Raw genomic sequence first — 24,704 nt, forward strand, 5'->3', positions numbered from 1 at the left:
GTGGGAAAAGTTGATATGAAACATATTTTAATAATTATTTACGTATGTGGCAGAAATACAACTGTAACAGTCTACCCCTTGGTTTGCGTTTAATTAAATTATAAATGCAAGTTTTAGATCATTTCCATGCCAATTACAATTTCAAACAGTAACAGTAACATCATTTTCCAATTATAATTATGCCATAATTGTAACTAATTGTCAATTACACAATTGCAATTATAATTGACCCCATCCCTGGTTAGCGCCTCATAGCTAGATGATGATGAATGGGAGGAATGAGTGGGACTTGACGAAAAGGAGGATGAAGATGAGGAGGAGGAACTGATGGAAAAGCCTACAAGAGGTGAAACAAGAGGAGCAGAGATGAATGGATACAACAATGATGAAGAGGGAAATTACACCAGGATGGGAGCGCGTCTGAGGGTGGAGGTGGACAGGTTTGGTTGTTAGAAGATGTGGATAAATGGAGACAGAAGGGCTTCAGATATAAAAAAGACGAGGATGGGAGGAAGAGGAGGTGAAGACTCATTAGCCTACGCAGGGCCGCTACATTAAGCCTTCCCCGCTCGCCCGGCTTATCTCCCTCTCTCTCTCTCTCTCTCTCCTCTTTCCTTTTGTTCTCCAGAAATATCCGAGTGGGTGGGAGCAAGCAAGTGTGAGAGAGTTAGAGTCAGTGTGGAGATGACAGAGTGAGGGGGCCGAGAGAAAAGGAACAGAAGTGACCAAAACACGCTGCTCAGATATACCTGAACCACACAAACACAACAATTAGCACTCGCTAACCATCACTGGAGGCTTTTCTGCTGAATCCCAAACCAACTCAAATAAACAAACAGATCATCTGTTCTAGGTCAACTCTGGGATTTTGTGATTTATGAAAAACAAGCACAACAAAGAATAAGGTCTGTTAGCTTATATTCAGTGTAATGAAGAACCATGTGATTACTCACAGTCAATCAAATCACCTCAGAGTGCACTACAGAAAACATTTACTGAGTTAATAATGCCTTACAGTTGACTTTAACTATATTGTGTACTAGTGTTAGGGCTGGACAATATATCGAGTTTACTATTTTGGCAATAAAGAAAATGAATATATCACCTTCATCGATATATTTTCATTTTATAGCTCATTTTGTATTAACATACTTGTTTTAGGATTTGCTGCTTTCTCTACTTTACAGAACAGCATGAAAAGCTCAGTTAGATGGACTTCTCAGTGCGTCCTAACCCAGACCTTCCCCTAAACAAGCCACACTACAGAACTCACTCACACGTGCTGTCCCTTACAGGAGAAAAAGTCAAAAGTGACACATATTGTGCAACTGTGCAATTGTCTTTCTGGTCTGACATTATTTGAATTAAAAATATCGAGATTTATATTGTATATCGCCATTTTGAAAAAGAATATCGAAATATGAGTTTTGGTCCATATCGCCCAGCTCTAACTGGCGTAACACGCTATTAAAAGAAACAAAGATACTTTTGTTCTTCTACTTCTTTCCTGATTTCCAGAATCACAAAAAATTTACAGAAATAACTGAATAAATTCCTGAAACAGATATAGCAATATATTACGGAATGTAGTATCGCCACCTACGTATCAAACATTTTCACATTTTTCATGTCAAACAGATGATAAATTGTGAAAGTTTGTAAGAAAAGAACAGATGGGCTTGTCAAATATTGTGCTGCTCTGTCGCAAGATTTTAGCGAATGGTTTCATAATAATGTAACCTTTATTGATCACTGTTGTGAAATTCTTCTCTGCATTTTTACCCATTTTCCCCGAGGGGTAGCAGTCAGCTGCCAACTGCAGGTGCCTGGGGAGCAGTTGGATTGGGGTTAAGGGACTTGCTCAACATCCCACAGTGTTGCCTTGGGTGAGACTCAAAATGGTGATCCTCCGATTACAAGCCCACTCTCCTTAACCACTAGGCCACCACTCCCCATTCATCCATTTTTAAAGCATAGAGGAGTATATTGGCCAGGACTTGGGGATGTTTAGCGTGTCAGTTAAAGGTAAAGCCGGGAAATCAGAATCAAGTTTTTTTGAAAAGGAATTCAGGAAATGTTGAAACAGAAAATCTGCGGTCAGAGGAAAAACGTCAACTTGGATCACGGTTGTGCATCGTCGTCTCAGTGGTTTTTATGCACAGGGTGCCTAATGCTCTGATGGTTGTGTATGAAGCAAACTGGCTTGAATTGGGACTCAGGATAGCCTAGCCCAAAGTCACAGTCCCTCCAGGAAAGGAATGGCATGTCCTCTTCAGGCAGGAGGAGGAGTCACTTGAGGCTGGAAGGGTGTGTTGTCTTTTAATTAAGAACTCTGTAGATTGAGTGCTGAGTATGCCCTTCTCTTTGCTTAAGGGCAAGGCAATAAACTCCAAGTTTCTCCCAACGAAGCATTAGAAGCTCTATCTCCATTAGTGTGAATGGGTGAGTAACAGAAAATAAGAAGGGATCAGTGAAAAAGGTGCAAGTATGTTTGTCAAGTATCTTTGGGTGTTGTTTGGGAGTCATTGGGGATCATGAGATGGCAGTTCCAGTAACGCTGTGTTGGATTACTGCAGAAAAGAAAAAGGGTCAAAACTCAAGCCAAAGACGGGTATTTAACAATCAGTTCACTTAGATGTGATCACTAATAAAGGCCGGAAAAGAGCCATGTTGAAAAGGAAGAGGCCGGGTGAGCAACTCCGGCATCAACGGGAATCCATTGCAGGGTTTTTAGACGCCCCCCTTTGAAATGTACCTTCTTGAAGAAACAAAACAAGGCCCGAGATCCACCTAGAGTCCACTAGAGAGAATCTCTGTGCTGATATGTATTTCCCCCTCTGGGACCTGAATACATTTGATTTTCCACATCCCTTCACCCGTTGAAACTCCAGATATCAAAGTCCTCAAAAAAGTCACTGATAAAGTTTTAAACAGCAATTCTCCAAAGAAGTCATTTGAGGTGTTAAAAAAAGGGGAAAAAGGAGGACGATTGAGGTACGAAAGGAAGACATTCATCACATTAGAACTGAAATGCCTTGTTCAGACACAACTTTTAGCTCAACATAGACATTTATGAAAAACACCACAGAAAATACCATGTTTTGGAGTTAAAGGAAAGATAATTGATTGAAGAACGGAATCTGTAGATGTTCCTTTGCCATGTCACATCTCTTTAAGCCTCAATAAGAAACATCAACAGAAGCAACCTCAGTTCACAGATTATTGTGCAATTTCAAGCAGAATAAAAACCTCATAGATGTCCCTTACCTTTTGTCACCAAAACAGTGTAAAACGCCAGAAAACAAACACAAACCAGGCTGGATGAACAAGGTGAAGACTTGGATAACACCAGCTCAATGATGACATTAGTTCACAGAACCAAAAGACTAACTGCTAATGTTAAAACCTCAGAGGTCTAGATACTAGACGGGCACAACAGAAACCAACATCTTTACAAAACTCCTTAAAATAGTCGATGAATACAAAGCCTCCAATTTCCCTTGATTACAGAAAATGGACAGAATTTCACCAACAAGTTTGGGTTGAGAATATCAGACATTTTCACCATTTGTCCTTCATTAATTGGGTGGTTAAATGTGTAGCAAGTGTTTGGAGATAAATGGATGGACTTGTCAAATATAATGCAAAATTTCCTAGAAACTTTGCGAGACCATAAGAGACCAAGCTTTGGCAAAATTTGAGTGTACTGTTTCAAATCCTGAAGCGTAGAAACTTCCAATTAACCAGATTTAACCTAATCAATCCCTATTATTGTATTCTGGCATGATTTTGTCACGTTTAGTTTGTCTCGCTACGCAAAATCTCACTACTAAATCTCGCAAAACTGCCTTGTCTAGGAAATTTTGCAAGATTGTATACAATCAAGCTTCGCTGAAATTTAAAGGTGCAGTCGGCAAGTTGAAGGAGTACAACTTTCAGATCCCTCCCCCTCCTTCTCTACTGCTCTCCTGCCATGCCTCAAAAGTCCCTACCCCAGAGGAGGTTGGTGTGTAAACCACACAACAAAACTGATAAATAACTTCATAAAGATATCGTCTGATACTTTGTAATAAAACAACAGCAACCAGGAAGAATTTGGTGTCTTCACGCTTCCACCTTCCTTCATCTCCTCCTCTGAACTGAGTTCCATAGGCACAATACCTTTGCTGTGGCTCGGCCACGTCAGGTCACGCTGCTGCAATCACACACACTTCCAATCACCTGGTGTAAATAAAAGTGCTCATATGAGCTTAAATGTTGACGTTGTGTCCCCCCTTCTTATTTGTGGTGGCTCAAACAAGCCTGGGCCGTAACACGCAGGTATTGACTTTCGGAGATGTGAAGCGGAAGGGGGTGGGGGATTGTGATCGACAGCTGTCAGACAGTCCATCAAACACAATCCTGGCTCTGATTGGTTCCTTTTGCTCGGTCGCGGTGTATTCTGGCAATTTGCAATATGAGTAGTAGGTGGGACTTAATGAGCCTGTTTTTTTTTCTATTACTAGTTTAATGTAATGCTGTCTTTACATAGTGAGAGTTTTAGCAAATATGACAAAAAGTCACTTTTACGAGTTACCAACTGCACCTTTAAGTGTGCTGTTTCAAGTTCTGAAGCATAGAAAATTACAATTAACTAGATTTAACTTAATCAGTCCAAACAAATCAATTATGGCATGATTTTGGGAAGTTTAGTTTGTTTAGTTGAAGGAAGTTTTCACTCATCCAGCAGTTTATTTTTTTCTACGCAGTCACGTAACACCTCTATGGGACCACAGTCATCTGGGTTCAGTGATAGATATAGTTGTGTGTCATCCACATAGCTCTGATAATCAACCTTATAGCTATAAAGGCTAAACAGAAGGGGTCCAAGAACAGAGCCCTGAGGAACCCCACAGGACAGGGGGAAACAGAATTGGGTATACCCTGAATAGGAAAATCAAGTGCATATGTTTATTTATTTAGGATCCCCATTAGCTGTACCCTGGAGCACAGCTAGTCTTACTGGGTTCCAGGTTAAATACAATCATATTTACAGGCAAATCATCAATGCATTTAAATTCATAAGAAGGCCAAACACTTATCTTCATTTAGGCAACACCAATGGTAAGGGGTTCCATGCCTTTATTGCTCTGTACTTTCCCGTATGTTTTAGGAAATTGATGTAAGCCGAAAACTGTCCATTTGTTGCAAGTCTACATTAAATATATTGTGGGTAAGCTTTGGTCAAATAGAACCAGGTTGGAAAAACAAGTAGTCGTCAGATAAAGGGACAACGGGGAGATAAGGAGCAACATTGATCATCTAAAAATCAGGGCTCATCTATGTACCAATGTGTTCCAGACTGTGGCATCCCAACACTTATTCCACTTCCTCCTCTCCTACAGTGACACGCTGAGTCAAGGTGTGGCACGACATGTCAGCACACTGATTATTACTGAGATGCTGAAGTCTTGGGTCAAGGTGACACCTGCGACATCAGCCACATGCTCAACACACACACACACAGCACACACACACAGAGGAAGCCTTTCCCTATCAAAGGAAGAGATGGGTTCATGCACAGCGGAATGATACAGCACAGAGAAACATTTCACAGTGGATTCAACAGTATTCATGTTTCCAACGCTCCCCACATTTATCCATCCATTCATCCATCCATCCATCCATCCTCTCACCCTGGCACATGCAGCTCACCTTTGTCAGTCAAGCAGCTGTAGTGTCTGCCTAGGCAATAAAAAAATCCTGACACATTGTAAAGCAGCTCCTGAACCAAAAAAAGAGGAGACTGAAAGGGTTTAGGAAAGAAATGAAAAGAAGAAAAAAAAGGGAAAAAGAAGCAAACGGAGAGAGGGAGGAAAGGGAAGGAGGGAGGAGAGAAGCTGTGAACAGCCCAGACAGGCTGAGAGCTTTCAACAATGTGAGCAGCGAGGGAGGGAGAGTGAGCTCTGGGTGTCAGTGCACACACACACACACACACACATACACACATGAGCAGCAGGCCTCTCTCTCTCTCTCTCTCTCTTCCAACTGCCATTGCATTTGGAGGAGGGGAGCTTTATCATAACCGTTATCGCAATCTCATTTTTTGAGGGGGGAAATTTCTCTTCACAGTAAAAAAAAAAAGAAGAATTGCATCAGGCGCAGCAGCAGAAATATTGAAAAAGGTTGGCAGCTCATAATGCTATAATTATTATAATAATTCATCTTATTCTATATTTCATACATTACATTGTAGGTGGGAAAACTAACAATTTCAACATTAATGTGCCCAAGTTTGCGCTTCCAGTTATAAATATTCCATACATACAGTATGGAAGGCTTCAACAAATTCCAAGCAATTAGTGACAAATACTTAAATGTCCTTTGATGAATTCATTTTTTTGACCAACTGTATTTAATTTGGGTAGATTTTGTGGAATGATTTAAGAAGAATTTCATGATTTTGGAAAAAAAATTCTTTCAACAACAAAAGAAGTTCTTGAAACTGAATTATTTGATAATTTACACAATAATTCATGTTTTCTCTGTCATTTTTACTTTTTTTCTGAGAGCCAAACCAGATGCTCTGAAAGGCCAGAATTGGCCCTCGGGCCTTGAGTTTGACACATGTGCATTACATGATCAAAATAGATGAAAAATACAGAAATATGATGTTACTTGTTCCCTGTTAGTTCAATACATTTGAAAATGTGTTATTTGTCAACATTATTTGGGGGGCAATGGGGGCAGGTGGGGCTTGAAAGCTCACCTTCATTCAAAGTGGGAAATACCCCAAAAAGTTAAATTAACACTAGCTTCCAAACACACACTTCAGCCATTAACCCTTTAAACAAAGTATTATAATGGGCACTAAAGCCAATCTCAAAACAACTATCAGAAGTGACTGCATGAAAAAGAGAGAGAAATGCTGATGAAAATGGTGAAGTTATAAAAAGAAAAGGAAATCCAGTAACAGCTATTGATGTTGTGATGATAGGGGGAGGAGGGGTTAGACCAGAGCTTTTCACCCACACATCACGCTCCACATGACTCCCCTTCACAAAAGAACCACATTGAGGAACAGCCTCAGCCTCTTAAATGTCACCTAGCAAGCAAAGCTCCTCACAAAACCTTTTTGGAGAAGTTGACGTTTGAGATGTTGAAAGTTTTTATGATTAAACATCACCAGTGGCCATGTTTACATGAGAGCTTTAATTCCTCTTTAAAGCAGAATTAGGTGGCTGGTTTATTGCGTTTTTAATTCTGAATTAAATAATTCCTCTTTTTTGTAAACAGTTAATAACACTTAATTACGCTTTAAGTTATTTCCGGTCGTTCTGCGCATGTGCGACTTGCGGCAATGATGTGCTGGGTGACGACATAATACAACATGGTGGCCGTGAATAGAGCTGACACTATTTAATAAGAGCCTTAAAAGACATGGATATAATGAAAAAAGGGGATGGACGAAGGAATAAACATACTGATATTAACACAGACACATGGACTTATCACACACATGGAGATCAGCAAATAGAACTGGCTTCATCGGACGGGTGACATCAAGACCCAGAGACGGAGTAAATGTGTCCCCATACTGCTGCACAGTTCGGGAATTACTATAACCATGTAAACACGAAGCAGGACACTTTAATTCCAAATTATTTAATTCAGAATAACTAATTCCAAGTTAAAAAATAACATCATGTAGCCGTGCTAAAAAGGGCCTCACTCATTAGAGATTCAAGAACACTTAATAACTTCAAAATTAACCCCATAGGGCACAACATTCTACTTCAGATGGATATTCCTCAGGATATAATTGTACATTTGGAAGCAAAAAGGAACAATTTAGTCAAAAATGAGAGAAAACCTTCATCTCGTCAATATATCTTTGATTGTTCAATTTGTTGTAAGTATCAGCAAGAAAACGAAAATCGGATTTTATCGGACTGCATCTAAAATCACCGATATGAGCGTTCCGATAAAATGCTCCGCTCCAACGACTGTGGTTCACACTGCAACAAAGTATCCAACTGTTGCTGACTATTGTTCTCTGTTTGAGTAACATCACTAACATTCCACACTACAAAATAAATAATAAAAGTACTGTATGTATGATTCGTGCTGATATCGTATCGTATCAATATCGGTATCGACCGATATGCAAGGCTGCAATATCGGTATCATATTGGAGATGAAAAAGTTGTATTGGGATATCTATCCCTAGTCACAATGCCAGAAAAATCCAACTCACCCATTTGGAACTGACTTTTTACAAATTGTGGAATAACAAGGAAGGAAACAGAACTTTTTCAATTTTGACCCTCTGAATGAGGCTAAAGGAATGTGCATCACTGTAGCAAAACAATTATAAAGTGCATTTTTCATAATACTTTCCCTTTAAAATATTTTATTTCATCTTAATATTAGAACTGAGTCTAACATGATTATTTGAATCCAGATAAAAAAAGAAGGGAAGGATTCACTGCCTTCATTATAAAGTCTGTCTCCATCTTTAGGGTCCATGGAGATCGTTAATGAAGGCGTGTGGGCCTAATGATGGGCTAATAAGTGCCTCCCACACACCACACGATGGGCGAGTGCCACTTCTGACACCTCTCAATAACCCCTCCCCCACAGTCTCCACAGCACGTCTGCAGTTCGAATTCACTTTGACCTTCAACGTCCTTTCGTTTAGTCGCAGCTTTGTTGCCACGGCAACGCTGCATACCAGGCCACAGGTGATGCAGGGTCGTGTCAACCAGTTCCATCGACGAGTAGTTAAAAAAAAAAAAAAACGTCAGGGACTTTTGACATGTTTACTGTGTGCGTAGGTTTTACGCACGCACGCACACGCACGGTTTAAATGATCATTTGTTTGTTCCTTAGAGCTTTAGAGGAAATGACATCAAACAATCCTCTGAAGAGACGGACAAAGTTAAGAGCCTCAGCGACAGCTCAGTAAACACTTCATCAGCCTAACTCTGATGAGACCGAGCGATTATACCCATGCATTCATAGTCTCCACCAGGGGTTCTCAACCTTGGGGTCAGGACCTTATTTGGGGTTGTGAGACACTGGGAAGGGGTCCCCAGATCCCTTCAAAAAACAAAGAATATTTTCTGAACAATTTGAGCCCATTTTTGCTTATTTTTACTCTTTTTCTGCAACTACACCAAACTTGCCATATTTTTACCTATTTTCATCACTTTTTCTTGCCATATTTATCTCCTTTTAATGCATTTATGCTACATTACTCCCATTCCTGCCACTTCTACATCTAATTTCAATGCCTTTTCTGGACATTTTCTCCACTTTCAACACATTTTTATCTTATAAACTCTTTCCACCACTTTTCCCACCTAATGTCATATATATTGTCACTTTTAACCTCTTTTTAGTATATTTCATGGTCGTTTTTTTTGTCAATTTAATCATATTTATGATTTGTCATGCCCAATATTTGCAGTTTAAACTAATTGTTCTATTTTCCAAAATGGTGGAAATGGTAATTTTAAAACCCACAGAAATTGGTTAACAGTTTCAAATTAGAGTAGCCAAAAACAGACCAAAAAAGTGGTATAAAGGGTTCCAAGTGTTAATATTAGAACAATTAGTAGGAAAAATTAGTTTAAACTGGCAAATAATGGGCATAACAAATCGTGAATGTGGTTAAATTGGCAAAAATAAGCAAGAAATATGGTGGACAGAGGTTAAAAGTGACAAGAATGGGTCAACATATGTGAGATTAGGTGGGAAAAGTGGTGGAAAGGGTTTTTAAGTGCTGAAAAAGTCTTGAAAGTGAAAAAAGATGCAGAAAAGACTTTGAAATTTAATGGTGAAGTGGCAAAAATGGTAGAATTGTAGCAAAAATGCATTAAATGGCAAGTTTGGTGTAGTTGCAGAAAAAGGGTAAAAATATGCAAAAATTGGCTCAAATATTTGTAGTTTCTTGAAGGCATTTGGCGACGCCCTCCCAGTGTCTCGTGACCACAGATGGGGTCCTGACCCCAAGGTTGAGAACCACTGGTCTACACGAGGAGGCTGGACGCTGCAGCTTCTCTTCTTTTAACCGTGCACAACTGCTGCTTCACCACTGCTGCATAAAGGCACCTCTGAATGTCAACAGCGGAGGGAAGAAAGCTAAATGAGCTGGAGGAGGCTGCAGACATCACACTGTTGTTCTCAGTGACCAAAGGTCAGAGCGCTTCTCAACAGCTGTGAGCCATATTGACTCACAGATTCATGTCTGCTTCCAGGGCTACAGTCTGCACCAGGAGAGTGAAACACAAAGAGCCTGATTGGAACCATATATAATATACCATACATTTGCATGTATGGCGGGACTATGATGAAAATTAGAGACTCGTCTAAATGATATTAAACAAATGTTGCATGTAGTTGCATGTGCTACATTGTTGGATAACAAGAAGAAATCTATACACATTTCAAGGTGAAACATTACTGAATAGCAGCACCTGATTACCGCCACTGCTGTCTAATAACACCAAACGTGTTATTTTGTGTATTTTTATGTCATTTTAGAGTCATACTGAGTATCTTGACCGTCATATTGTGTCATATTGTGTATTTTTGGTGTCATTTAGTGTGCTTTATGAGTATTTAGTGTATTTTTCTGTAATTTCATAATTTCTTTAACATCCTTTTATGTGTTCTTGGTGTTATCTTGTATATTTTCTGGTCATTCTATGTGTTTTTGTTTTCTTTTTGTGTGTTTTTAAGTAGTTTTGTGTATTTTTGGTCAATTAATCCAGATTTTTTGTGGTCTTCTTGGGTGTTTTTATGTTATTCCGTGTATTTTTATGAAACGTATACATCCTTGCGTGTGCTTTTAGTGTCATCTTGTGTACTTTCTGGTTGTTTTTTAAATTTTGGTTGTTATTTTGTGTATCTTTCTTCTCGTTTAGTGTGTTTTTGGTAAATTTTGTGATTTTAATTAATGATTTGTTTGTTTTTAGAGTAATTTTCTCTCTTTGTGTTAGGCACTTTCTATCTGATTTAAATGCTGTTAGCCAGTGCTGCGTGATTATTCGTCCATCTTAAAGTCACAGCGCGCTTGACATTTTTCGCGTTGCAGAGAGGGAAGCGTTGCATGTGGCGTCCTCCGTGCATCCCAAATCCATCCATTCACTCCCTGGGTTCATTTCTACAGGAAGGAAGGGCCCATTCTGCCATTCTGTGGAGCAGCGGGTGCCAAGCTGTCGCTCTATGGAGATCAGCCAGAATCAGCCCCGCGTTAAGCAGCTTCTGCTCCTCTAACATCCATCTGATTATATTACCACGAGGTGAAATGATTTATTTCAAAGAGTTGGATGCCGCTGCTGATGCTAACTGGATATTCCGTAGCTCACTTTACATGTAAACAGCCATATATATGTAAATATGCAGCATCATTTCATCCAACATATTTATTAGATTCAGAAGTACACTGAATTTTCAGCATACTGTTTTATAAATACATAGCAGCGTGCATCACTGAGGTAAGCAATAAATGAAAATTAAGACAAAGCTTTATTATCCCTTTTTTATTCATTTTAATCTTATTATTTAAGTATTCTGCAATTATCAAGCTCATCACTACTACTATAGGTCCCTAAGCAAGACACTCAACTGACCTTAAAATGCTCTCCTGTAACCTTAGTAACAGTAAGTTGTAGAAATGAAAAAAATTGAAAGATTAAAGACATTTTGTAATTTGTTAGTTTTTTCTTAAAAATCTCTGCATTCTATTAATTCAATACTTGGCAGTAATACACAGTGTCAATTACTGGTAATTGTTTATTAAAATAGTGTAAGATGTAAAACTTTGGTTACCAATACAGGGTCGCAGCCCAGTAGACTGTTTGTTTCTGGGTCGGAAGGGAAAAACCTAAAATGTCAAAATTAGAAAACAAATATTTTCATATATTTTAAATTATTTATTCTTTGAAGCATCAATATTATTTTATACAATTACAATGCTTTAATATTAGTGAGTCAAGTCCTTATTTTACCTAAAACGTAAAAAAAAAAATGTAAAAAAATGAAAAAGTAAATGTGAAACTTACTGCTTTAAAACATTTATTCCTGACACTTCAAAGTTGGAATTAAAAACATATTTTTTAAAGGTTATAAAGGTTGTGAAAAGCCTGAGAAAGCCCTCATTACTTTCACAGAGACTGTTATTGGGTGATATATCTGCCTAACAAAGAACTTGGAACACAATCCGTCCACAAAGCTTTAATGATGCCTGAGCGTCGCATCGGGCTCTGACGGTTATGCGACTTCCTGTCTATGCAATCAAGCTTAAAGTGTGTTTGCTGATCTGTTGATCTCTAATTAGATTTCTGAGCCACTGAGGAAAATGGGCCATCAATTAGAGCCGAGTAATTAGGGGGACTCGTTTGATTCCTTTAAAGCACCTGCTGCATATCCACTCGCCGTTACTGGAAGAGGAGACGAGCATGACCACAGACAGTCAGACCAAAGAATACGAGGGCAGAGAAACACGTGGACTTTGGGCTTCAGTTGCATATGAATGTTAAGAACACGTGCACAGTGGCAACATAAGCTTTACAGGTGTTTAAAGATCAGTCTGCCTCTGTGCTGGATTTTATGTAGACATGGAAATGTTTGGTTCAACTGCAATCCTACATATCATGATGATCATCTTTTCAAACAATTAGAGCAGGGTTTCTCAACCTTGGGGTGGCGAGACACCAGATGGATTCAAGAAACTAAAAATATTTTAATATTTTCAGCTAATTTTTGCTTTTTTTACCCTTTTTTTTACCCTTTTTAATAATAATAATAATAATAATAATGCATTGGATTTTATATAGCACTTTTTCATAGACACTCAAAGCGCTTTACAGAATTAAGGCATTATTCTTTCACTCCACACTTAGTGGTGGTAAGCTACTATTGTAGCCACAGCTGCCCTGGGGCAGACTGGCAGAAGCGAGGCAGCCATAGTGCGCCATCGGCCCCTCCAACCACCACCAACACTACATTCATACTACGCAATGTGGGTGAAGTGCCTTGCCCAAAGACACAATGACAGACACCACTGGAGCGACTGTCCCCCATTGTGACACTTGGAATTCTCAGTGCACTCCCATCCAACTACTAACCAGGCCCAGACCTGCTTAGCTTCCGAGATCTAACAAGATCGGCCAATGACAGGCTGGTATGGCCACATTCTGCAACTACACCAAACTTGCCAAATTTTAACCTATTTTCATCACTTTTTCTTGCCATATTTTTGCTACATTCTTCCCATTTCTGGCACATCATCAAATTTCAATGCATTTTCTGCAAATTTTTTCCACTTTCAAGACATTTTTGGCATTAATAAACCCTTTCCACCACTCTTTCCACCTAATGTCACATATGTTGTCCCATTATTGTCACTTTTAACCTCTTTCCACCATATTTCTGGCTTATTTTTGCCAATTAACCAAATTCACGATTTGTCATGCCCATTATTTGCCAGTTTAAACACCCCCTTTCTGCCACTTTTAAGCAAATATTTCCGCTTTGAATCTTTTTTTTACCACTTTTTCTGTGACCTCTGATTATCGGCATATCGTATATCGGCAGGAAGCTAATATCAAAGATCTCTACAATCACTCAAAGTTCTGTAGAAGTTGACGGTTTGAGGTAAAAAAAAAAAAACACATTCTTCTCATCAAACTTCACAAACAGGAGTGGAATTTCCATCTGCACAACCGGTACTATTTAGTCCGTCTGTCTCCAACTCATTAGTCATGATACTGTTTTCTGTCCAGACGCTTTGACCTTTCAACCTCATTTCTCATTTTCTAATCAGCTGCTGCCATAAACTGTAATTGCAAAGTCACGCTGGTGAGTTTGTTTCCAGCCTGGGCCTACATCTCCATCCCTCCTGATGAGAGCGTGTAGGCAACTGCCGTCAAGAATTTACCCAAAATGCTTCCGAAAGGAGACCGACTCCTCCACATTTCCCAAGAAGACTCTAAAAGTCATGTGATTAAGGGACATTTCCATAGGAAATGTCTTTTCAGGAACAGCATCTGTTTATTTGGCCTGAGCTGTCTGAATCTTCAAAGAGATTACAGTCACACACAAGTGAACTTTCACAGAAGATCTTGAAATGTTGGACAAAGAAGAATAAACTTAATGATAGAGTCTGATAGTGAAATACCCAACACAAATCTTATTGCCTTCACTGAGGCGATAAAACCCAGAGTGCCACGTTGGAGAAACTCACAGTCATCACGCAGCTTATCTGTGCTATTCAATTTAAAAAGTGCCATTGGAGAGCTTAGTAACTCAGGGCTCAAAGTATTTCTCCAAATGCAGATCAAAGAACAACACATAGATCTGAGCTCTGGCACTCCTGAAACAGGAAGTGCACAATCCAATCACACAAGCTTAGTTGTGTGAACAAAAATATGCAGAAGAAGAAAGAAGGTAGTACACCTGCTGAAGACAACATCTTGCATCAACCAATCAGGAGCCAGCATTTGATTGGCAAAACCAGACTAAATGTGGGTAATGAGGAAGAACAAGAAAAAGAAGACCAAGAAGAAGAAGAAGACCAAGAAAAAGAAGACCAAGAAGAAGAAGAAGACAGAAAAAGAAGATGAAGAAGAAAAGAAAGACGAAGAAGAGAAAGATGATGAAGAAAAGAAAGACAAAGAAGAGAAAGAAGATGAAGAAAAAAAGACGAGAAAGAAAGAAAAAGACGAAAAAACAACAGTGTGTAAAACTAGAAAGTACAACAGATTGAATTAGTTTTTTAGAATCTGTACACATCATTGTGAGTTAAAAACTCTTAGTAAATGCTGACTCGTGTTAATGTATTGGGTGTAAATGATGATTAAAATCCAATCAATGAGGCTTCATAGTCGCTAATGGAATCCTGTATTGGAAATAAAAACATTTCACTGTGGCTTTGGAAATCTTTAGAAAAAACATTGTTTAACTGTTTATCAATACAACATACTTTCAAAGAATGGATTTCTGTTGTCTGGACTTATTGTTATTGACAAATGCAAACATGCTTTTCCTTTGTGTATGAGAAATATCAATGAGATTGATCAGTTTAGAAGAACTTTGTAAGTTACCTCTATTCATTCTTCCACCTCCGTAATAAGAAAAAATAATAATAATAAAATCAGGAATATCTCGGCCCAGAGTGATGCTGAAAAATTAATCCATGCATTTGTTACATCTAGATTAGATTATTGTAACTCCCTACTTTCAGGATGTTCTAGCAACTCATAAAAAGTCTCCAGTTAATTCAGAATGCTGCAGCTAGAATACTAACAGATACAAACAGGAGACAGCATATTTCTCCAGTATTGGCTTCCCTTCATTGGCTTCCTGTAAAATCTAGAATAGAGTTTAAAATCCTCCTGTTAACATACAAAGCTCTACATGATCTAGCTCTTGTATATCTTAGTGACCTGTCAGTGCCCTATCAGATCACTCAGCTCTCAGTCTGCTGGTCTCCTGGAAGTTCCTAAAGTGTCCAGAAGTAGAACAAGGGCCAGAGCCTTCAGCTACCAGGCTCCTCGCCTTTGGAACCAGCTCCCAGTCTTAGTACAAGAGGCTGCTACTCTCTCCACCTTTAAAAGTAAACTCAAAACCTACTTATTTGCTAAAGCATATATGGTATAAGAGCAACAACCTAAAATGGACATGGAATGGTCCTATTGTTACACGTAAATGGTCAACACCTCAAAACATTAAGAGAGACCGTTACATTAAAAACCTACTTATTTACTAAAGCGTACATCGTATGATTGCGATACTTAAAGCAGACAAGCATCTCCTCTGTAGTGATCGATGAGATCACTACGTGCGCCCAGTACAAGGCGAAACCTTGTGTGAAGTGGTAGCATTTCAGAGCATGGTGGAGGCCGCAATACGTTTAATATTAATATTAACCTAACCACTAGAAACGAGTGTATCATAGTGTACCATGTTTTCCTTGCAGTCTGTGCCTTCTCCTCGCTCTCTTTTCTGTTTCAGGTGTCTTGATGCTATAGCTGGTGGTTCCTGGCCAATGGTTTATGGCTCAACTAGTCTGGGACACTCTGATGGTCTATCCCTCCATCCTGTTCTGACTGTCCTTCTATTCACTAAACCCCAACCTGTAGAGGCAGATGACTGCCACCTCTGAATCTGGTTCTGCCGGAGATTTCTTCCAGTTATAAAAACAAAATAAGGGAGTTTTTTCTTCCCACTGTCACTAAATGCTTGTTCATGTGGATCTTGTTGGGTTCTCTTTCTTTCTTACTATGAATTTTATACCGTTAAGCGCTTTGAGATGACTTTGTTGTATTCTGTGCTCTATAAATAAAGTTGAATTGAATTCCATGGTTCAACAGGCTGAGCTTTTTCAACCTTAGACAACCTCTGCTCTGCACCTGCATGAAGACACGCGTTTGCATCACAATGAAATAAATCAGCGTTTTCATTACAGCTGCAATGAGGAGCCGTCATTACGCTGCAGGGTTTCTATCAGTGAGACGAGGAGGGAGCAGCGACGCAGCCAAAATAAACTACAGCGAGGAAAGCAATGTTGAGGGTGACTGTAGCAGGTGGGAACCAAACATATCACTGTGAGTGTAATACCACTTTCACCTGTGCACGCATTAGCAGTGAATGAAACACCTTCTGTCACAGCGGATTGTCTGATCCAAGGGTCACATGATCAATATTCCTGTCAGTATTTAGTAAAGTGACCAATCTGAGCATTAAAACAGGAAACATGAAAGAGTTTGTGCTGTTTTGAGTCATTTGTGTATTTTTCTGTAACTATAAAACTTTTACATCCTCGCGCGTGCTTTTGGCATTATCTTGTGAATTTTTTTTGGTCATTGTATGTATTTTTTTTGTCATTTTGTGTGTTTGAAAGTAATATTGTGTGTTTTTCATGTCATTTTGTATAAATCTGTTATTGTTTGTGTCAGTTTAGAGTCATTCCGTGTATTTTACCTGTCATTTTGTGTGTTTTATATGTTATTTTGTGCATCCTTCTGTCATTGTTTCATATTTTTGTTGTTGTTTAGAGTGTTTTTGGGCGTTTCGTGTTTTTGATTAATGCTCTGTGTGTTTTTAACAAGTGCCCTGGCACTTGTTAAAAACTGGAGTTATTTTGTGCTAGGGCGTTTCAGACCAGTTGCCGATGTCTAATCTAAATGCTTTTCGTCGCTGCTACAAACATCCTTCTGTCCGAAAAAGCTGCTCCACATAATGGTGTAGTTGACCAATCCCAGAGCCATGAACCACAATTCTGCTAAGACACATACAGGAACGCTGTCTTTGTGCGACGGACTCACCACTGCTGCGACTCTTGCGGTTGGCCTTCCCCCCCGTCAGCAGCATCTTCAAGCTGTTCCTAAACATGACTGCAGCAGATGCCCTGGAGCAGACTACAGTGAAACCTGCAGGAGAAGAAACAACCAGTCACTTCATGGGCCAAGCATTGTGTAGTGAGCTTTACATCAGCGCCGTCACTGGTGTGCAAGCGACTTGACTAATTACTGAACACTAGAGGAGGAGAGAAAGGACGAAGTGTCAAAACTGAAGTGAGAAAGTCATTTCAGGAAAATCCCATCAACTGTTCTGAGCTGGAGATCAAATGTTTCCTTGTAATTAGTGAAGAATGAGAGGAAGCAGCAGTGATTTCACCAGCGAACAAATGCTCCTTTGTACGTAATCGTGTTTAAAGAGATCAATTGATAATAGTTTAAAAGATATCATCAGTTTCTGCTGCAGACATCATCCAGGAAAGTGGATGAAACGATCAGGGAAAGTCAAGGGTTAGTGTTTGATGCTGCAAGTTCAACATCAGTGTGTGAAAGTAAATTTAGAGCTTTCAGTGTCACCTCTGGGCTATACAGACTACCTCCAAAATAGAAGGAAAATAATTTGTGGTTAGTTAAGTGCATGTTAGGCCTCAATTTGTACACAAAATGACTCATGTAACACACAAAGTAAAAACAGAAAAAAAACACACACAAAGACCACATAAATACACAAAATGACAGCAAAAATGCACAAAATGACATTATTATCACACAAAACAACAAAAACTAAAGAAAGTGACTTCTTTAACACAAGAAACAACATCAAAAGTTAAGAAAATGACAAGAGAAAAAAAAAAAAAGACAATATAAATACACAAAATGAGAACAAAAATCGCACAAAACAAGAAAAAAAATACACAACAAATAAATAAATAAATAAATAAAACCACAACAAAAATAAAACACAAATTGACTCCAAACAGACAACAGAAAGCCTGGTTCGGTTAAACACTCCATTCATCTTACAGATATTTGCAGCAACACTACAGCACCCGTTTGTGTGTAAACACACAAAATAAATGATGTTGAGCAATGTAAACAAACATTATTATTGTTTGAGTCTATTGTGTAGTGAAATCTCCTTTTCACCTGATGGCTATTAGCACACACACCTGTCCCAGTGTGAATGTAATAAACTACTACCATAACCCCCCCAGGTCTCCACTTCCCAAAAGTTCCCCCCCTTCCTTTCCAAGTACGATATGTGGCCATTAAAAAGCTGCAGCAGATGTCCTCCATTAGATGGGAGTGACTCAGCAAAGCCCCACAGACGGGCTCCTGCTGAGTCGCTGTAGCTGGCTGTGGCCCCCAACATTAAAGCACGAGAAAGCTCTCCAAAAGCCTCTTCCACTTCACAACCCCCCCAGCGACCCAGGACCCAGGGGGGCTCTAAAGACGTTGAGGGAGAGGATGACAGTGCCAGGAACAGCAGCAGAGACTCTGGGCAAAGGAAAGTAGTGAGGAGGAGGAGGACGAGGATGATGGTCGTCGTGATCTGATCAACAAAGGAGTTCAAACTTCTGAATAACTCCTCTCATATTCAGATTTTAATTCAGTTTAAGTAGGCATTTGTGTTTGTTGTATTGGAGTGGTTTGGTGTTTTTTCCCTGTTTAGGATGAATTTTTTGCATTTGTTTTTTGAGTTTTCAAGGTCTTTTTGTGTGTTTTTGTTGTGGTTTTGTGTGTTCTGGGCATCATTCTGTGTATTTTTCTGTTTTTTGAGGTGATTTTCCATGTTTTTGTTGTTGTCTTGTGTGTTTTTGTGCATTTATTTTGTTGTTTTGTGTGTTTTTGGAATGTCATGTAATTATGTTGGTTTTTTTCGATTGAGTGTATGTTTTGTTTGTGTTTTTGTGGTGATTTTGTGTATTCATGTTGTTTTGTGAGTCTTTGGAGTGATTTTTTGTGTTTTTGTGGTTATTGTTTCGTCGTTATAGATTTTGTAGTTTTGTGTGTTTCGGGTCATTTTGTGTATTTATGTTGTTGTCTTGAGTGCTTATGAACTGATTTTGTGAATTTCTTTTGTTGTTTTACGTGTTTTTGATGTTTTTGTAGTGGTTTTGTGTATTTATGAGTGATTTTATGCGTTTTTGTCTTTGTTTTTTGCATTTTTGAAGTGATTTTGTCCATTTATTTGTTGTTTTGTGATTTTAGTTTTCATTTTGTGTGTTTTTGTCATGTTGTATGTTTTGTAGCAAGTGTTTTTGTAGATATTTTGTGCATTTATGTTGCTGTTTTGTGTGTTTCTATGGGATTCACTTTAGGTATTTTTCTATTTTGTGTGTTTTTGGAGAGATTTTATGTGTTTTTGGAGTTTGTTTTTCATTCTGCATTAGTCAGTCATGTATTTTTTTTTTCTGAATGACAACCACAGCAGCTTTCATTTGGATGATCCTAATCACTGAAATCCAGCGGTGACTTGGATGAGCCTCATAAAGAAACCAAATGAACGCACTGGCCAATCATCTTCTCCCATCTTAAACCAGCACAGGGCCACACGTTCTGTGGGACAAGATAAAATTCCTCAAAGGTTTCCAGTGCTCGAACATCTGATGAAAATCACACTGAAGAGAGATCTGTCCAATCAGATTACAGCCTTTAAAGTTACAAGACTTGTAAAAAGCACAAGCAGTGCTCGACAATCAAAGGAGGGTAAAACATATAGCTAACTACAAAATGTAAACTAGGAAGAACATTTTAAACTGTATTTAAAGAAACATTCAGTCGTCTTTAATGTATGATGCTTCCTTTACTCTTTAAGGACAGAGAGCTGATCAAAAAATCCACATATTAAATTTTTTTTTAAATGAAATATACTTCTAAAACTAGTTAGTGACTTTAGAATTTAAATTTAGAATTATTTTTTATGGTTTTATGTACAATTTATATAAAAATAAATCATAGAAAAAATAAAAACTTTAGTTATCGCAATTCTCAGGGGTTCCTTTATGTGTTTATTTAGCCAGGAATAGACATCAAGCATTTTTAAGGTAAATAAATCTTAGAAAAAATAAAAACAGTTATCGCAAATCTCTGGGGTTCCTTTATTTATTTGCCTCTTTATCTATTTATTTATTTATACGTCCATTTATTTGATCATTTAAATGTTTCTCTAGCCAGTTGTACAATAAACCTTTTGTCTGGAGCATGTCTTGCTAAATCTGTAAAAGTCCACTCAGATAACTGGAAATTTAGAAATCAGATTACTTCAAGGCTTTGATTACTCAGCGATATCGCACGTCTCTAATTGGATGATGTTGTGCTTCGAGGGTTCAAAGGTCTCCTACAATCAATAGCTCAATGTGTTTAAGGTAGAAACTAAATAATGTTAACAAAAACATAGTTTTTTTAAATGATTAGAAAAGGAAATATTTGTACAAGTTCAGGTTTTTGTCGTCTCCACCTTCTCCATGTAAAGAATCGTTGCCCAGACATTAAAAGATCCTTTATCGGATAAGATTGCACATCTAATACGACGCGTGACAGCACTTCCTCTCTGTCCTCTGGTCGATTAAAGCGTTCCTATCACTTTCATAGGATGCATCAGAGGAAGTGGAAACCAGATTTGAGACGTTTTTAGCATCGTTTAATGTGAGCTCCAGTTTCTTTATTTATTTTCTTTTCTTTGGACGACTCCTAACTAGCCGTGATGTGACTCAGTGTTTCGTAGAGGAAAGACAAAGTGTCGTTTTGTGTCTTTTGGCTCCGATCCTAATTCAGTCGATCTCTAATGCAAACACATAATCAACAGCTGATAAGATTGTGTTGGCAGACGAGCTGAAACGATGCAAGTTGACTGATAAATAATGGCCTCAAAGGACACGTCTGATTAAAGGAATCCATCTTTAATTATGCCAAGTAGAGAATACAGAAGTAGGTTAACCTTCTTCAAATATTACTCACACATTTTACCCTTGGGGTCAATCTGACGTGTCAGGCACTTTGTTTATTTGTTGAATACATAAATAAACCCTTGATAATTAAAACTTTCACCTGTTCTCCAGCGCCACCATCAGGCCCAAACTTTTAATTCAGAATTAATTTATCTTGAAGAGTTTTCATCTAAATCTTCTCAGATTTACTGACAACATTAATGACCAGTAGAGTATGAACCCTATTGGTTGTGGTGATGATATGACCTTTACTGCAGCGCCACCATCAGGTCAAACTTTCACTTTTAGAGTAAATGTATCTTGTAAATCTTTCATCCAAGTCTTTTTCTAATTCGGGGTACACATTCATGACTCTCACACAATTGATTGATGTTGGTGACCCCCCCCCGCCCCCACCCACCCTTTCCTCTCATAAATATAGTTATTTACTTATTTTTATCTCCATTTTGTAACACATTTGCAGTCATTCACTATAAAGTCTCCTCTACATCACTTTCACTGTGAAAGAGCTGTTCCAAAATGTCATTGACAGTAAACCTTTTCCTAGATTTTATTGAAAGAGAGAGAGAAAGAGAGAGAGAGAGAGAGAGAGAGAGAGAGAGAGAGAAGACTGCAATACACACAGAGCACAACAGAGAAACACGTTTTACACAGCTAAAACAACTTTGGGCCAAATTCAATTCAACTTTATTTGTATAGCGCAATTTACAACAAAGTCTTTTCAATGCGCTTATCAAAATACAAATTGACCCGTTCAAATTAGGAAAAGTCATAAATTATGAAGCAAAAAGAAAAAAGTCAACTGTTATTTTTTTGAATGATAAACACTGAATGGGGTCAAATTAACCCTAAGGATAATAGAAGGGTTAAAGACGCACACTCAGAATTCAGATCAAATTTAAACTAAGATGCATGTTTTTGACTGTTTTATGTCGTTGTCGAGGAATTTTCCAGAGAAAAAAGGGTCAAAGCGAGCCTGGAAAGCATTGAAAACATCACACATCACTGCTTTGTTTATCACTCAGGACTTAAATGTGCATCTTTAGATACTTAAAGCTTTTATTTTTACAATAATTTGTATTAAAATCAAATGTATCCTAAAAAAACATGTTTATTTTTTGGCCCATATCCCTGTGGATTGGAGATATTTGGCCAGCAAAAGCTACATTACGGCTGATCGATGTGTGTAATATTAGGAGAAATGGACGGAATACTGAGCAGTAGAGACTGATAGGCTCCTCCCACGTGCTTAAAAACGACTTAGCAGAACATTTTAGCAGCGCCGCACCACTATGAACCACTTTGATCTGCTCCAGTCCCTCTCAGAGCCAGCACTTGTTTGTTCTGATGAAAAATAAAATACAACACACACGCAACTGTTCCATCTGTGAGGATGAGTTTGCTCATTTAAAAACATGTTGAAGAGAAGATGAGATAAGAAACTGGCAGTGTAGTGTCATAATGTGGTAAAAGTTAGCGAAAGGTTCCATTTCAGCTTCTTTCATTCTTTCTTTTTTGTAGAATGAGTTACATTTTTATTAATCACAAATCTGTGTCTACATTTTTAAAGATAAGAGAAGTCCAGCACCAGCAGCAGGTGCAGACGCTTCCCTCTGAGTAAAGCCTCCATTCATTACGCTTTAATGGAACCACTGAGGGCAAGGCCACTGCTACGGGGAACCCAATAGGATTCATATCGAGTTACAGCAGCCTTCAAATTAAAACTCAGCTAAGAAGAAGACAGACAGACAGAAAAAAAGCATCAGAGAGGATACATGAGTTTATGACAGTGGATTTAAACTGAAAATGAAACGATCTCAGAAAAACTGAAAGGAAAAAAGAAAAACGCTAATTTGTATGAAACAGTTATTTAAAGGCAGCCAAAGAACCTAACCTACCGACTAATCTACCGACTTACCAACTAAGTAGGTACCAACTTAGCAACTAAACTACCCAGTACATTTCAAACTAATCTACCTTGCTAGCAATCCATTATTAACTAATCTACCTACTTATCTATACATATTAAACTACCTAGTATCCGTTAATCAATCTACCTACTTATCTATACCAATTAAACTACCTAGTACCTGTTAACTAATCTACCTACTTATATATACCAATTAAACTACCTAGTACCTGTTAACTAATCTACCTTGTTACCTACCTACGCATTATTAACCAATCTACTGACTTATTAATACCAATTAAACTACCTATACCGATACCTACTTACCTATACCTCTAACTAATCTACATACTTGCCTACCTATTAACCAATATGCCTACTTATCTACAGTATACCAATTAAACTACCTAGTACCTCTTAACTAATCTACCTTCTTACCTACCCATTATTAACCAATCTACCTACTTACTTATAGCAACTAAACTACCCTGTACCTATTACTAATCTACCTTCTTATCTACCCATTATAAACCAATCTACCAACGAATCTATACCAATTAAACCATCTATCTATCTAACTAACTAACCTACTTCCACACCACTTAATCATCCTACCGATTAACATAACCTTCCTTCCTCAGTATATTAACCTACCTACCAATCATTCCACCATACCTCCTTATCTATCTCCCTCCCTACTTACCATTTAACCAATCTACCTTCCAACCAATCATCCCATCAACCTTTCCCCCATCTTCCAGATCTACCAATATATCCCTACCTGTCCACCTAGTACAACCAAATCTACCTACTTACCAACCACTTAACCATCCTACCTATTAACCTATTAACCAATCTACCTACCGACTTACCAACTTCCCTCCCAATCTACCTACCCATTTGTCCAAACAAATAATACACTCAAATACAGGAAAGAATGTTCAGTTTTAGATAAATATTCTTCAAAACCATCATTTGGTAAATTCTCACATAGGTTTAAAAATAGTTAGCTCAGTAAGAGATTAGCATGTAGGCTATAATGTAATATAATGTCAATATAGAAATGTACTTTGTTAAATACATATCTCTAAAAAATAATTTGGTATATTTCTTGACGTCTATAATACAAATAATGCTTCATTAAAGAGAAGATTGTTTTTTTTTTTTGCGCCTCAGCTCAAAACTAAGGGACAAAGAAATCAGTCACAGACCACTTTTCAGTCAAGATTGGCATTACTTTGGTACCTGACTTTTATTTTAAAGCAAGTTTATCATTACCAGTAATAAGATCATCAGAAGAAAGTTTCATTCTGTAAAACTTTTGAAAGAAGTAGGCTTTAAAATCTTGTGAAGTAGGATAAAAAGAAAAACTACTCCAATCATCCACTTGACTTGTTATTTGGTGAGTCATGCAGTAATACTGCTACATGTGAACCTCTCCAAAACACTTTGTTCATTTCTAACTTACACGTTTCATTTAAGTGCACAACCGAGAAAATACTAAAGCTCATCAAAAGCTATTGTTGTAGATTAAAAAGCAGTAAATGAGGCTTAAGT

The 24,704-nt window shown here is 38.1% G+C and overlaps 1 protein-coding gene across 6 annotated transcripts in view; it reads right to left on the reverse strand.

Moving 5' to 3' along the window:
• tanc2b (tetratricopeptide repeat, ankyrin repeat and coiled-coil containing 2b) overlaps positions 1 to 24,704 on the reverse strand; it is a 179,524-nt gene that overhangs the window by 109,509 nt on the left and 45,311 nt on the right. For all 6 annotated transcript variants that reach the window (XM_028476874.1, XM_028476878.1, XM_028476877.1 and 3 more), the window contains one exon: positions 17,316 to 17,420. In XM_028476874.1, the coding sequence (XP_028332675.1) occupies positions 17,316 to 17,382 (67 nt within the window). In that variant the 5' untranslated portion in view covers positions 17,383 to 17,420. The remainder of the gene's footprint in view (positions 1 to 17,315; positions 17,421 to 24,704) is intronic.

This window comes from Gouania willdenowi, chromosome 19 (genome assembly GCF_900634775.1).
Source record: "Gouania willdenowi chromosome 19, fGouWil2.1, whole genome shotgun sequence".
NCBI lineage: Eukaryota > Metazoa > Chordata > Actinopteri > Blenniiformes > Gobiesocidae > Gouania > Gouania willdenowi.